The sequence below is a fragment of the Cyclopterus lumpus genome, chromosome 1, assembly GCF_009769545.1.
Source record: "Cyclopterus lumpus isolate fCycLum1 chromosome 1, fCycLum1.pri, whole genome shotgun sequence".
NCBI lineage: Eukaryota > Metazoa > Chordata > Actinopteri > Perciformes > Cyclopteridae > Cyclopterus > Cyclopterus lumpus.
Window position 1 is genome coordinate 3,104,630 of NC_046966.1, and position 17,488 is coordinate 3,122,117.

Here is a 17,488-nt window from a genome sequence, read left to right on the forward strand (position 1 = left end):
ACATTCTTAAGTTGTAAGTATTGGATCGGTCATTCTACATATTTTTGTGAGATCCCCTTGACATTAGAAGAAACTACACCAAATCGAGAGACCACAGCTCTTTTTTGATTCAGCATCTAGCAGCGCTTCGTGGATCTGCAGCTTAAAAGACGTCCACAGTGATTGTACCAGTCAGATGTGGTGCTTGTCACTTAAACCCAACCCCGGTCACACCGAGGAGTCTAATTCTCTCCTTAAAAGCACATGCGAGGCAGAGTCGTTAGTAATAATCTGCATTGAATCTAATTGTTTGTTGCACACCTATTGCAGTTGTGCTGGACACATAATGTTAACGTGTGATTAAATGACGTTGTAAAAATGGTGGAGGAAAACCTCTTTCTAGCCCGCCTACCATTACAGTATACATGTCATCAAGGAGAACACATCGTCATGGAGATGTGTGTGGTTGAAGTATTTGTGGACGGGAAGAAGACCGACTACCTTTAATCTGATCGCAACTGCAGCAAAACCCAGTTGGAAAGGCAGCAAGTGAACGTGTCTGCTCACATCCTGTGTTGGGGCATCACTCAAGGCCACTGCACAATTATACAATGTTGCAGGGCGGAGAGCTCTACTTGATCACGTCAGACACTCACATCTTACTACACTGGACCTTTATTAATAAAAAGGTTGTGCTTCATACTTAAGATCTCCCATAAAATCTGTCTTTATATACTCAAACAAACACATGTCGTGGGAACGTTTTTGAAGTTTTATTTTTTAGACTTACTTACACGGCTGCAGGTCTTGATCCCTCTCACACACACACACACACACACACACACACACACACACACACACACACACACACACACACACACACACACACACACACACACACACTCGTTTCCTTGTTCTCTCACGCGTAGCTGGCTGAGGTCTCTGTCTTACTGGAGAGCATTTATGCTTTTGTTCCTTTACAGTTTCTGTGTGAACAATAGTTGAGTAGAACAAAACGAGCATGAATAAGAAAAGTAAAGTCTTCTCTTTTGTGCCCATCGTACTCCTCAAAGCCTCAGACTGCGACTTCAGACGTCCGCTCCGTAGGACTGATTCCGCCGCTGGACACCATACAGAAGGCTTCTAAACTCCTTTGTTTTGGATGCTCCAAACTAGTAGAGTAGTGTGTACAAGTAGCAGGAGATATGTGTTGTTTCTGATAACAACACTTTTTTTTCTTCTCTTTTAAGTCGCATCATGTAGCTCATGAAATGCGTGTTATTGTGATGAAGAAAAAAAGTTCAAAGGACAAAAAAAAAAATCATATCTGGCAACATTTAGGTTTTAGTTTCATGTGAGTGACCTGACCATATTTTGATATTCTGCCTCCAGCCTAATACAGTGGAACGGGATGGAACTTATTTGTGGTGCTCACAGCACTGACTCATAATGTACTTCAATAACTTCAACAGTACCATCACATTACAGAAATGATGCTGTGGTTCTGGTTGAATCAGATCTTTTCAGAAGGGTCCATTGATGGATGGAACACGGTGCTCTAACAGCTTGTTTGCCTCACCTCTCTAATAAGTGGCCTGCGAGTGTAATTTACAGCTGAGGGCGGTGTAGGGCGGGCATTCCCCCCCCTCATGGATGTATTATGGACTGGACACAGAGATGGAAGTGATGTTGATGGTCTCAGCTGATCGTGTTGCAGCTGCCACAGAGCGATGTGTGTCTCCACAGTTGGGAAATGTTTCGTAACACTTTTGTTCACCATTGTCAATGGAACTAAATCTTCCAAATTCATGGGCAGGGGGAGGGGCTTGTCGCATTGATTTGCATTACTTCCTCTACTTTGTTGGAAAGATCTGTTTTGTTGTTGGGTGAATGTTTCATTTGTTAATTTTTTCGTTAAAAGCTATGTAACTCTCCCAGAATTGTGAATCCTAAAGATCTTCATCATCATCATCATCATCATCATCAACATTGTGTGTGTACTCACCACCGGCTTTCCGACTCATCTTATTAGTAAATATGAACATTAACGTGTATTTATTGATTTCATCATACTGTTAAGATGCTGTCTTCTTGTCATTGTTTAGGCTGCAAGGAGTGCTGCGAGCGATGTGTGGGCAGCCTGCCCTGGGCCTCGCTCATCGCCACCATTCTCCTCTACATGGGTGTGGCCTTGTTCTGTGGGTGTGGCCACGAGGCTTTGAGTGGCACCGTCACCATCCTACAGAACTACTTCGAAGTCATCCGAGCCCCGGGAGAAACGCTGGATGTGTTCACCATGTGAGCGACTCATCTTTCAACTTTATTTTCTGGAGGATTAAAGGACCTTATCTGAGGGTTGTCATGTTTTAGCAAAATGACTTGTTGATGATTTGGGACATGACATTCATGCCAAACATTATCTTATCTTCGAGGTACATTACTGGTAATGCAGTAGCTTTTTTTGTCCATCCCTTTCACAGGGACCATTGCAGCCTTTTGGTGTTTTCTAATAAACACACACCACATGTCCCATTTGGCAGCTAATGAAAATAAATGTGTGGGGAGAATTGTGCTAATGCCGCTTTATCAGTGGTGGAAAAAGACTAAAACCAGGAACATGATTCAGAAAATTCAGATTCTTTAGCTGGCATGCCTTTCTCATAATTGTTATACATGGAAATAAATAGTCACACATGTAAGTTATCTCATCATACATGTTTTCCACTCAATATAATAAGAAAAGTCACACCCACTGTAAAAACCGACCCCCCCCCACCCCTCCAATCCAGATCCGGACTCATCCTCCATCTTCAGACTTATATTATGCCTACAAAAAATAACAAGATGCAGTCTAGCATGAAATAAACCATTACTTATAATTCACTGTGTGTGTGTGTGTGTGTGTTTGTGTGTGTGTGTGTGTGTGTTTGTGTGTGTGTGTGTGTGTGTGTGTGTGTGTGTTTGTGTGTGTGTGTGTGTGCGTGTGTGTGTGTGTGTTTGTGTGTGTGTGTGTGTGTGTGTGTTTGTGTGTGTGTGTGTGTGTGTTTGTGTGTGTGTGTGTGTGTTTGTGTGTGTGTGTGTGTGTGTGTGTGTGTGTGTTTGTGTGTGTGTGTGTGTGTGTGTGTGTGTGTTTGTGTGTGTGTGTGTGTGTGTTCTCTCCACAGTATCGACATCCTGAAGTACATCATCTACGGCCTTGCAGCTGGGTTCTTTGTGTTCGGGGTGCTGCTGCTGGTTGAGGGCTTCTTCACCACCGGAGCCATCAGGGATCTCTACGGGGAGTTCAAGGTCTCGGCCTGCGGACGCTGCCTGACTGCATTCGTAAGGAATATTTGTAACCCGGAGATTTATGTTGATACAGAGACATTTTAAGTTCTATTGTTACACTTTCAGATAGCGCTTGTAGCAATACGTTTTTGCTGTAACTTATTATTATTATAATATTATTATTAATAATTAATCATATTAATATATACGTATATTAATATATATATATATTATAATAATTATATATATTATAATAATTAATATATTAATAATAACAATATATTGTATATATTATAATAATATGCTATTATTATTATTATTATTATACATAAGGATATGTATGTATCAAATTATATTTTATTATATTTTTAATTTTTCACATTTAATATTTTATCATGTTTATCAAAACCAAGTATTTCGGGTGAATCTCATGGAATTATGATATTTCGATAATGGGATAGGATAATAAATCGCAGTCATTATAGTTGATCAATATTGATTCTTAATTTAGTGCATATCACGAGCCAACAAGTTAAGTTGCAGTTGACATCCATTTTGCAAAACCAGCAACCTGCCGGTAGTCTAGACGTGTCCAAAGTTGGTTTACAAGTTTATGAATTTTCTGGGCTTATATTTTATTAAGATGTGTTGATTTTTTTTTCTTAGTTCTAATTCAATCTGTATATAATATGTCACTGCTCAATGCTTTGTGGTGTTTAAGAACATTCTAATAAATATATCACACACAAAGAAACTACACAAACGTCCCCTGGCACTCAACGATAAAACGATTAGAATTAGGTGGTGACCTTTGACCTCACGTCTGTCTCATTCTCGTAAATGTGATATCTCAGGAAAAGTCTTCAGGGAATTTCTTCACATTTGACACAAATATTCATTTGGACTGAAGGATGAAGCGATTCAAATTGGGCGGGGGAGGGTGGGGGGGGTCAAAGGTCACTGTGCGCTCACAAAACACACTTTTGGTCATGACTCAAGAATCCATATCGTCAATAAGCAATGAGCTCATAATTAGTCATTTTTCACAGGTTTAGTGTTTTTAAAGAGCACATCATATCTGTCACTCATATCTGTTGTCTGTATTTGCAGTTGATGTTCTTGGCCTACCTGTTCTTCCTGGTTTGGCTCGGGGTGACAGCGTTCACCAGCCTGCCGGTCTTCATGTACTTCAACGTTTGGTCCATGTGCCAGAACACCAGCTTGGTGGAGGGAGCCAACCTCTGCCTGGACCTGCGTCAGTTTGGTGTGTGATGTGTTATAAATCGATCTATTGTAATATCAATGTTTATCACTGAAACAGTGAGTACCATCTCAACATTCTCTTGTGCACTGTTCTTACGGTGACATTTGACGTCGAGCATGTTGGGCAAATTCCCAAATCCAATAGTAGGAAAGTAAGATATCATTTATCTGGTAAGAGAGACTCAGCATTGTATATGTTTTTATTACATTTTGAAAGAAGCAACTCTAAATGAATAGAATATAGTAGAAAAACATGTTTTTTTTAAATAATTGGTCGGACTTAAATTGTCCACAAGACTTTTTTTTGTAGAGGAAACAAAGCTGGACAGGTGTGCCAAATGTCATACCTATCAGACATACGGTGTGAGGGGTGTGGGTGCATTTTGGTCCCCCCTCCACAAGCACAGGGCCCAAAAGATATGTACATTTTCACCGGTCCTGACACGTATAATAATAATGACCTAGTGATCTCAATAATTCCTTCGTTGATACGGCCTTTGCTGACCACCAGTTGGTACGTGGGCCCTTATAATTAACACAAACACAATAGCCCCTACAGGGTTGGATCCCAATAGTAATTCCTGCAATTTGGTGCTTGGACCTTTTAAATAACATTACTGTTTTGATCGGGTCCTCACCGACTACTAATATCTAATAATTAAAAGTAGAAAAGTTGCTCTGACCCTAATAATTATTTCAATTTCAGCTATTAACGAAGTAAGCACATATTTGCACTTTCTTTGCAATTGAGAAAACACTGGTTTATGGTTCTGTCAACATATTAAACCACACAGTACTCAATTCAGTTTATTTTGTATAGCTCAATATCACAAATTACAAACTCCCCTCAGAGGGCTTTACAATCTGTACACATTCAACATCCCTGACCTTTGACCTCACATTGGATCAGGAGAGAATGATTCCTTCTCATAAACATTGACTTGATTATATATTATTGTAGATGATACAGTCACAGCTCTGTCCACCATCTTGTCCTCCACAGTGCCCACATAAAAGAATATCTTGCATCACTGTCCAACATGTTTAACTGCAAATGGGCCTCCTGTCAGCAATTAATGTATTTAATATACATTTGACTGTAATATTATTGCTGGTTCATGAAGGTTTGGATTGAACACTGTGATCATTTCCAGGTCACTGTGAGCATCCCAGTTGTGTGCTGCTGGTTCCAGTGACCAACAGTGCAGTACCAGTGGAGTGGAATGTCAGTCCATTACATTAATGAAGAATATATGTTTCTAATATTTCTGTGCATCAGGAGCGGTGACCATCTCTGAGGAGAGGAAGCTGTGTACCGGTTCTGAGAAGTTCTTCAAGATGTGTGAATCCAATGAGGTAAGAAGAAGCGATACAGCAAATATGATCTGTGACCTGTTTCACGACAAAAAGCAGAACGATGTCAACTCAACCATTAATGTCTTGTGTTGTGTGTTACAGCTGGATTTAACCTTCCATCTATTCGTGTGCACACTGGCAGGAGCAGGAGCTGCTGTCATCGCCATGGTGAGGACCATTATTCTCATATCTGATTGGCTATGGGCCTCCAGTACTAATTGCCACTGATTGCTATGACCTCCAACCCGGGGGGGGGGGGGCAATTTAGAAAAGGAAAAATATACTCACAAAGCTCAGGGAAACATAATTCCACCTGATGGCAACCATCCAGAATTACTGTGGTCCAAATACTGAGCTAACTATGAGGGTTCGGGGGCAAAGCATCTGAAATCTTTCTTTCCGAATCAAAAATGTGGACTTCCGAGAACAAAAATTGGATAACAATAGCTTTTAAACAACGTTTTTGGGCATTAATATGAATTATCTCTAATACATAATACAGTAATACATAAATATCGGGTAAAAAACTATGATGAATACAGTAGAGGCTACATGTTCACTGCCTCTTTCTCTGTGACTCCTCACCCACTAACCAACGTGTATTAAACATCATTTATTTGATCAATCTGCTTTATTCAACTTTGTGTTTAAGTTTGCAACACTTTGGATTTTGGAAAGTCTAACTAAATCTCAAACAAGTGAACATAAGCAAAATAGATAATAGTATCTTATTGCACTATAATTATGGTATAATTAGGTGTTTGCGCTGTGAAAGTGAACCCAAAGAACATATATATTTATGTCTTTCAGAAGTAGGAAGCACCCGCTCTTCCTCTCTCGTCATCACCTTCTATCAGCCTCTTGTAACGTGTCTCTTCCTTTCGTCTTGTCTCTTTAAACGCATGATGACTATGAAGTGGCATCACTGGACCACACAGAAGCTACATCTGTGGAGGGATGACATTGCAAAGGACAACACTGAAGTACCTTACTTGAGTTACAATATTATTATCCGCTACTTTACTACATCACAGAGGGAAATATTGTTACTCTTCAGACTGAGAGTACAAAAACCACACTGCTACGGTCCAACGCTTGCACGCAGTGTCTGATGGTCACAGTGCCGGGTCAACCAGCCAGCACCCCAAAGGGGTATTTTAAATATATATTATTTTAAAATCTCACGTACATCCTGGAGTGCCTTCAGGTATTTGAGAACCACTGCTATAGAGTATACTACATATAGGTATACTACATATAGGTATACTACATATAGGTATACTACATATAGAGTATACTACATATAGAGTATACTACATATAGGTATACTACATATAGGTATACTACATATAGAGTATACTACATATAGGTATACTACATATAGAGTATACTACATATAGGTATACTACATATAGGTATACTACATATAGAGTATACTACATATAGGTATACTACATATAGGTATACTACATATAGAGTATACTACATATAGAGTATACTACATATAGAATATACTACATATAGAGTATACTACATATAGGTATACTACATATAGAGTATACTACATATAGGTATACTACATATAGAATATACTACATATAGAGTATACTACATATAGAATATACTACATATAGAGTATACTACATATAGAGTATACTACATATAGAGTATACTACATATAGGTATACTACATATAGAATATACTACATATAGAGTATACTACATATAGAATATACTACATATAGAGTATACTACATATAGAATATACTACATATAGAGTATACTACATATAGAGTATACTACATATAGAATACACTACATATAGAGTATACTACATATAGGTATACTACATATAGAGTATACTACATATAGAGTATACTACATATAGGTATACTACATATAGAGTATACTACATATAGAGTATACTACATATAGGTATACTACATATAGAGTATACTACATATAGGTATACTACATATAGGTATACTACATATAGAGTATACTACATATAGAGTATACTACATATAGGTATACTACATATAGGTATACTACATATAGAGTATACTACATATAGGTATACTACATCTATAGTATACTACATATAGAGTATACTACATATAGAGTATACTACATATAGAGTATACTACATATAGGTATACTACATATAGAGTATACTACATATAGAGTATACTACATATAGGTATACTACATATAGAGTATACTACATATAGAGTATACTACATATAGGTATACTACATATAGGTATACTACATATAGAGTATACTACATATAGGTATACTACATATAGAGTATACTACATATAGGCATACTACATATAGGTATACTACATATAGAGTATACTACATATAGAGTATACTACATATAGAGTGTACTACATATAGGTATACTACATATAGGTATACTACATATAGAGTATACTACATATAGAATATACTACATATAGGTATACTACATATAGGTATACTACATATAGAGTATACTACATATAGAGTATACTACATATAGGTATACTACATATAGAGTATACTACATATAGGTATACTACATATAGAGTATACTACATATAGGCATACTACATATAGGTATACTACATATAGAGTATACTACATATAGGTATACTACATCTATAGTATACTACATATAGAGTATACTACATATAGGTATACTACATATAGAGTATACTACATATAGAGTATACTACATATAGGTATACTACATATAGAGTATACTACATATAGAGTATACTACATATAGGTATACTACATATAGGTATACTACATATAGAGTATACTACATATAGGTATACTACATATAGAGTATACTACATATAGAGTATACTACATATAGAGTGTACTACATATAGGTATACTACATATAGGTATACTACATATAGAGTATACTACATATAGGTATACTACATATAGGTATACTACATATAGAGTATACTACATATAGGTATACTACATATAGAGTATACTACATATAGGCATACTACATATAGGTATACTACATATAGAGTATACTACATATAGAGTATACTACATATAGAGTGTACTACATATAGGTATACTACATATAGGTATACTACATATAGAGTATACTACATATAGAATATACTACATATAGGTATACTACATATAGGTATACTACATATAGAGTATACTACATATAGAGTATACTACATATAGGTATACTACATATAGAGTATACTACATATAGGTATACTACATATAGAGTATACTACATATAGGCATACTACATATAGGTATACTACATATAGAGTATACTACATATAGGTATACTACATCTATAGTATACTACATATAGAGTATACTACATATAGGTATACTACATATAGAGTATACTACATATAGAGTATACTACATATAGGTATACTACATATAGAGTATACTACATATAGAGTATACTACATATAGGTATACTACATATAGGTATACTACATATAGAGTATACTACATATAGGTATACTACATATAGAGTATACTACATATAGAGTATACTACATATAGAGTGTACTACATATAGGTATACTACATATAGGTATACTACATATAGAGTATACTACATATAGGTATACTACATATAGGTATACTACATATAGAGTATACTACATATAGGTATACTACATATAGAGTATACTACATATAGGCATACTACATATAGGTATACTACATATAGAGTATACTACATATAGAGTATACTACATATAGAGTGTACTACATATAGGTATACTACATATAGGTATACTACATATAGAGTATACTACATATAGAATATACTACATATAGGTATACTACATATAGGTATACTACATATAGAGTATACTACATATAGAGTATACTACATATAGGTATACTACATATAGAGTATACTACATATAGGTATACTACATATAGAGTATACTACATATAGGCATACTACATATAGGTATACTACATATAGAGTATACTACATATAGGTATACTACATCTATAGTATACTACATATAGAGTATACTACATATAGGTATACTACATATAGAGTATACTACATAGGGTCACGTCTTAGCTTAAACTTGCTTCTATACAAAGAGATGTTTTTTCACACATATTACGTTGTGTGTCTATCATCACAGGCTTACCTTTGAATTTATGTTCAGGGCTACACTCAAACAGTTTGGGGCTTCAGGCAAAATGACCTTTGCAGTGGTCTAATGGTCACGCTAGTGAAAGGCCGCATCCACCAAAGTCCCCCCAGTATGCTCGGCGTGCTTGTAGGTAATAGCTCCCGATTATCGTTGCTTGCAGCTTTAATTATTCTTATTAGTGTATGCCATTCTGTGGTGCACCTCAGTGGTATCAGTCTGCGGCTGAAGGTGCTCTGATGGAGGTCCAGAGGCACTGTCCATGATACTGATGAGTTCCCTCAGCATCCTCTTCTCTCAGTACCACTCCCAGGACACAACCAGCTTATTCAGTCTATTAGCACCAGCTGCCTCCACCCTACTGCCCCAGCACAATGCAGCTAAGATGATGACGCTGGCCACAAATGTTAAACCATCTGCTCTATGCTTCTGCAGACGTTGAGAGATCTGAGTCTCCTGAGAAGGTACAGAGCCTCTGTGTTTTAGTCCAGGTATCTGTACCCTCAATGTCCACCTCTGTTCCCCTGATGCTGACTGGGTTCGGAGGGGTCCTTGCCTCCTCAAATCCTCCAGCTCTTTAGTCTTTGTGATGTTGAGTTGCAGATGATTAATATTCACACAACTCCACAAAGTTGTCCACCATAGTCCTGGACTCAGCCTCCTGTCCCCTGCTGATGAACCCCACGAGATAGGTTCTTCTCCTGCTGGTGGGATGCTGAACATATAGAGTATATTAAATAAATGTGACAAAGAGTCCTTTTCATATGCGTGCTTTAGATCAAATGTTCACAGACTTTACCATGCTAAGACCCTGCAAATAACATGAGATTCAATACTTCAATTATATATAATTATTGTTTGTCATTATATATAATACTTGTTTTGTCATTATATATATATATATATATATATATATATATATATATATATATATATATATATATATAAAATACACACACACACGCACACACAGACACACACACCTTAGGGTTAAATATGTGCTATCCTGTATGTGGTCCATAGGGGGCACCAGAGTTCAACAAAGCGGAGAGCTCCGTCTACACAATAAAGCTGCTGCTGTCTCAAACCTGCACCACATAAAAAGATCATGTTTGTTCCCTCCCCAGAAATTAAAAGTGTTCACTATAGAAAAGTGTGTTTCGAATATACGACTTTCATATTTAAACCTGCAATACCATATTGTTTGGCAACTTGGGAGCAGCAGAAACAAACCATAAACACCTCCTCATATACACGTGTTCACACGTCAAGCAGATACACGGTATCATCGGCATCATTTGGACTCCTGTGTGTGCCCACTGGATGAGATCAAGATGCCGGGTGTAAGATCAGGCCACATGCTCCAGGCAAATCAGGGTCATCAGTTACTTTTTGAAAAGCCCACTACTAACTCACAACAAGGCCAGAATACACACAGTTTGAGGACGGCCACCGTATCTGCAGCCAGCTCACATGAGCTGAGTCTACTCGGGCCTGCTGCCTCGGCTCTTGAGCCGGTCAAACGTGAGATCTGTTCCTCAAGTCTGCAACTTTAACTCAAATGCTTGTTGATACTATGAGGGATTCATTTTGGTGACACTAAAATGGAGTCCTTTCTGTCCAGAAGTGGTCTGAGCAGCATCAGTGTGGTTAGGTTCTGCAGCTTAAAGATGGACTGGTGGGACTGAGGGATTTCTCCACCTCTTCCTTTCCTTTTCTCTTTTCATACGGCCCAATTCATCTCACTCCTAACCTAGTTGTGCTTCGCCATCTGCTGGGAGAAGAGCATCCCTCTCGTTTCTCTACCTTTCAGTGCTTCCCAGAGAGTGTGAGAGTGTGTATTGTTGATGCAAAACTATTGTCCTGCAATGCAATGCACATATGAAACATGCACCTGGTGGTGGGATGACAACGGGAAGATCGACAAATTAAAAAAAACAATAACACTTTTTTTTGCGAAGTTTAATTGACATTTCATAGTCTTTTGTATATTTTCTGTTTCAGTTACTTTTGCTTTTTGTTTTAATTGTATAAAAGCAAAAACAATGTACAGGGACCATAAACAGTACACAAGTATTAGTAATAGTGCATACTGTATACGTAATATGAATTTTGCACATTATTGCTGTTTAGTGGTAAGAGTGATGGAATTAATTTGAAAGAGACTTGCGGACATTAAAAACTGTATGCACCTGGTAGTAAATATCATTGTGTCCACACACCTGGTGTCTAAGCTCTGTCTGGATCTCATTTATGTACCATTTGGACAAAGTGGTTCACTTCATATGCACGTGAATCAACGTGGGCTGTTCCTCTCCTCCTTCAGGTCCATTTCCTGATGGCTCTGGCTGCTAACTGGGGCTATCTGAAGGACGCCAGCCGGATGCAGAAGTACGAGGACATCAAGTCGAAGGAGGAGCAGGAGCTGCATGACATCCACTCTACACGCTCCAAAGAACGTCTCAACGCCTACACATAAACACACACCTACGAGAGAAACAACACACACACACACACACACACACACACACACACACACACAAGCTGATATATGAACACACAAACACACGTACACACACACACAGGGCCTGACAAAAGCCTAAGGATAGCAGAAACATACAGTACACACACGAGAGGAAAGAAAACGACAAACATACATTCAAAGACACAAATTAGGACATTATTAGGCCGAGTTAATATGATGACATAAAAATGATGAAGAAAACAAACACAAAGCCATGCAGTAGATCATTGGCTCAGGTGATCTGTGCTAACACTTTAGCATCCGCTCTGTTGGTTCGCTTCATACTCGCATTAACCCTGACTTTGACTTTTGAGTGAAATGTTTACCATTACCTTCAAAGTGGAAACCAAACCCTCCTCACAGGAAGTGGTGCTGGTGCTGGCAGATTGCATCCTGCTAAAAGTCCCCGATAAGAAGCTCCATAATTACGTGATCGCTCAATTATTATTATTATTGTTCCGAAAAGGAAACCTGGCTCCATCGACTTTAGAGAGTTTATGATATTTCGCCTAAGTTTACCAGGGCTGGCCTCTACCTTGTTGGGCCCTAAGCTTGCCCCCCCCCCCACCCCCCCCATCCCCTTCCCCTTCCACCCCCAATTACCCAAAGTAGCGTTGCAGTGTGTGAATGTGCAGAACAATCAACTGGGACTGGCCTAAAATCACAAAGAAAAAGGTACGAAAGAATTTGTGAAACAAAACACAGTGCGTGTACAATATGGCACAATAAACCTAGAAGAAATAATAACGACCAGAAGAACCCAAAGAATCTTTTTCTATTTGAATTCACTTGTTTGTTAGACATATCAAATTAGTTTGGGCCACCTGTGCTTTTATTTTTTTAACTGCTACTATTTTGCTACAAGGTCGGTCTTTCCATCGGTCACCACGGTGATCGTCATCGCTTGCTGCAGAACTGCGACGAGCTGTTAGCATGGCACACTGAAGTCAACAATCTACAGCAGACACGAGGTTAGGCGTCTACGAGCTCACCCCGTAGTGCGGGGGGTGGGGGGTGGGGGGGGGGGGGTGTAGTGTATCCCCAACGGCATCCACATCTGCAGTACCGACGTCCAGAATTCATCCACACAGACACTCACCCACGCACACGTAGATGTGGCTGAATGGCCGGTGTTGTGCAGGCAGTTGTTGTATGTTGTTGTCATGCTGTGTCGTGTCGCCACATTATGATGACTGGTATTGCAGAGGAATATGGTCCCCGAGGAAATGTGTGCCTCCCAGGTACAAATTGATAAGTCCCCCCCCCCCCCCCTCCTTCTCTTGTTGACCCCCCCGGCCCATCCCTCCCCATCCTCTCTCTCTCTCCACCGTGTGACCCTGTTCATCTTGAGCCCAGTTTGATTAGCTGTTCCACATGTTCTTGTTCCGCATACTGACCCACTGGTCCACACAAGTGGCCATTTGTGGCGCAGGAGGTTGGTTTTTAGAAGAAAAAAAATGAAGACTTCAAGAGTTGATTGTAACTGTAATATTGAAAACCATATGCTGATTGAGGGGGAAAAAAACCCTCAAATGAAGAGGCAGTCATAAATGATCTTATTGTCCAAATATTGCTTTATTTGTACTCTATATGATATGTCGGGCTCCTTCAGGTCGCTTGAACTTTCGGAGTAAAACCACTTCCATTGTTTCCACATTTGAAAGCGGCCTTTTCAAACACCTAATGAAACAGGGCTTTGTGTTCCTCCCCTCATCCCAGTTTGTATAAAGTGGCGGTCTGTCCTCAGAAGAGCACACCTTAGCAGCATTACGTCTTTTAAAAAGTGGCATGTTCTCATCAGTCTGATAACTAATGTTTTTTCTCACTTTTTAAAATGTTGACACATTTTTTATCAGTAATATATATGTATAATATTAGCCTTGTTTTTTTTTTTCTTCAAATGGGGCAGGTGTAGGGTTTTTTATCACTTTCACATTTTTACGTGACGATTCTGTGTTTCAGTGGTTCTGCACACATACAAATACGCACAAGCACACAAGCACACAAGCACACAAGCACACAAACACACAAACACACAAACACACAAACACACAAACACACCTCTTCTTGAGAGTTTAAATTCTCTCATTTATGTTTTCTTTTGTACATCTTTCTTTCACAAGCCCTAATAAACGGCGGCATATCATGGCCATTTTAGGTCAAAGATCATTACAGAGACGGGGGAGGGCGGTAATAGTCTGAGGAAATAGTCAAGATGTAAAATTATGGGGGAAAAAAAGATATTCTCTGAGATTTAAAGTGACACGATTACGAAAATAAAAAGAAGTCATTTTTTTCAGAATATCCCATTTTTTGGGTCATAAATTCACAAATTTAGAGTTATTTCTCGGAATACCCCCCTCCCCCCAGGCTCCATAATTATTATTTGTGTTCATCTACAGTGGCCCTAATACACCGTCTAACTAATGTGACCAATATAACCATTGTCTTGGTCACTGAAAGGAATTGTGGGTAGTGTTGTGGTCGTGCAGGAGTGGCATCACAAGGTTGTAAAGGGTGAGCGCTGGGCAGGATGGGTTTCAAGATGGAGGATCAATACCCTGCGTTCCCTCTTATGAAGAGTTTATTAGAGTTTTGAAATGAATAAGATGGAGTGCTGTAACTGGAGAGTCGTGAATACTGACTTCTAAAAGAAAGAAAAAGGTCTGGAGGCGCTGAGGGAACCAGGAAAAGGAGATTACACTCACCGTTAGTGGAGGCAGGGGTTGATTGGTCTGGAGGAGAGGTGTTGGGAATGAAGACCGAGATGAATGGTGTCCCAGTCGAAAGGCTTTACTGGACAGCCTTGTGGCTTTTGAGTCAGATCTGTTGATCTTGAACTGGAATTTATTTTGAACTGGAATTCATGTTGTTGAAGGAATGAGATGATTCTCTATCTGCCAGTAGAGATGACTGAGAGGGAATCCAGCTTATCTTCATGAGTGCTGTGCTGATGATGATGATGATGATGATGATGGTTATAGTGGTGATGCCATTAGTATTTGAAGGGTTTTATTTGATGAGACTACCAGCACAGACACACACACACACACACACACACACACTCCACCACCGCCATTACTCTGAGCCGAAAATTCATCGCTCTTTTACTTTTCACCTATTACATTTCACTATTTTATTATCAACTTTTAATCTTTGAGACTTTTTAAATGTGAAATCATTTAATTCAAAAGGAAGTAAATGTGTGGGGTTTTTTTTGGGGGGGGGGGGGGGGGGAGGGGGGTGTTGTTTTTGTGGTCAGTATTAAGCACTGTACCTACATTAACTCTGTAAAAAGATATACATATATGTGAAACAGTTGACGAGCAGCCGGGGAGAAGGACGTCGTCGTGGTTACAGTCTGGAGGAGGCGGTCGGGTCCGATGTGTGGAGCCCCGACTCCCGAGACAGCTGCTTTTACACACACATGGAAGTAACCACGATTACCCAGAAGGAGAAAGAGAACACTATTATTCACTATAAGGTCCGGGTCACTGCAAGGGGATTTTCACCTGGGAGTGGATATATTGGCTCATTTGAAAGGTTGCATGAACATATAAATATCTAAAACGTTGGACTTTGGGCTATAATACATTTTTAAAAATACGCACAATGTTATTTGCAGTAAACAAGGTTTAAAACTTGCAAACACACATGTCGACATGTCACACGTGTAGATGCCTAACTGATGGAGAAACATGCAATAACACATTCAGTGGCTGAGTTTTGCTTTCCTCCCACAGAATGTGATTTCTTCCAGCATTATTTTGGTAATAAATCACAGCTGGCAGACGGTTCTTTGTGTTGTGTAAAACGCAGCTGAATTTGACCAAAAAAAACGAACAAAACTAAAAACAATTATCATCGGCGTCAAGCAAGGGAGCCTCCCCCAGACTCGTCTCTTGTTCAGGTGTCTTGGCTGCATACAGTCAGTATTTTTAAGGGTCTAGTTTTACAGTAACAGTATTCTATCGTTTCATTGCCTGACAATGGATGTTTTGTCAGTGTTTTTAACTTCAGATAAATGAAAAAAGTTTTTTGTGCACTTATTGACCATTTTGATCGCTCTCTCTCTCTCTCTCTCTCTCTTTCTCTTTCTCTCTCTCTCTTTCTCTCTGCCTCTCTCTCTCTTTCTCTGTCTCTCTCTCTTTCTCTTTCTCTCTCTCTCTCTCTTATTCTTGGTGTGTCAGTGCATTGAGATCCCCGTTGTGGGACCTGTGTATAGTCTTGCAGCATTGGTTATTATCTGAAGACATAACAATGATGAAAACAAATGAATTCATAATAATGAATATACAGTAATGTTATTCTAGGTATATATATATATTAAAAAAAGACAATGAATCTAGTTGTTGTTTGTGGCATGGTTATGCATTCAATGGTCATAATTTCAATGATTAAAACAATACAAAAAACATGATTTTCCACTGGTGTTCTGCTTGTTCTTTTGCTTATTTTGTGCGCTTCTTGTCGCTCATGGAGTTGCTAAGCTAGCTTGATGCTCAGTTGTTTACCACCGGAGCAATATATTGTAGTTTGACGACATCAAGATGTAAACGAGAAATCCACACTGTAGATTTATGAATACAACTGCATGAATCAATGGTTGCGAGTCTTAAGCGATACGATCATTGTGTTGTTTATTGTTCATCTTAATAATTGCTCTGGTCACCAATTATGATGCACCCAACTGTGCACTCATCCTCTTCCTCATTCTGGCCAATTAGGTTGAAATCACACAGCTCTGGATATCCAATTCAGATTTATTTATTTTTTGACCGTATTTTAATTCAAAAGTACCCAGGTCGGATTTCCTGTGGGCCATAGATTCATAATTAAAGCTCCATGTAACGAAGGAACAAGCGCAGCCTGCCAAATCAAAAATGAATATTTCAGGCCCTTTTTAAATCTGCACGATCTTATTTGAAGGAGGA

General features: G+C 38.7%; 1 protein-coding gene across 1 annotated transcript in view; it reads left to right on the forward strand.

Annotated features, from left to right (window-relative positions):
- LOC117738894 (neuronal membrane glycoprotein M6-a-like) overlaps positions 1–12,509 on the forward strand; it is a 25,241-nt gene extending 12,732 nt beyond the window's left edge. Inside the window, exons 3-8 of the mRNA XM_034545049.1 lie at positions 2,085–2,277; positions 3,144–3,300; positions 4,357–4,510; positions 5,789–5,865; positions 5,968–6,033; positions 12,357–12,509. Coding sequence (XP_034400940.1) covers positions 2,085–2,277; positions 3,144–3,300; positions 4,357–4,510; positions 5,789–5,865; positions 5,968–6,033; positions 12,357–12,509 — 800 coding nt within the window. The remainder of the gene's footprint in view (positions 1–2,084; positions 2,278–3,143; positions 3,301–4,356; positions 4,511–5,788; positions 5,866–5,967; positions 6,034–12,356) is intronic.
- Positions 12,510–17,488: the final 4,979 nt, after the last annotated feature.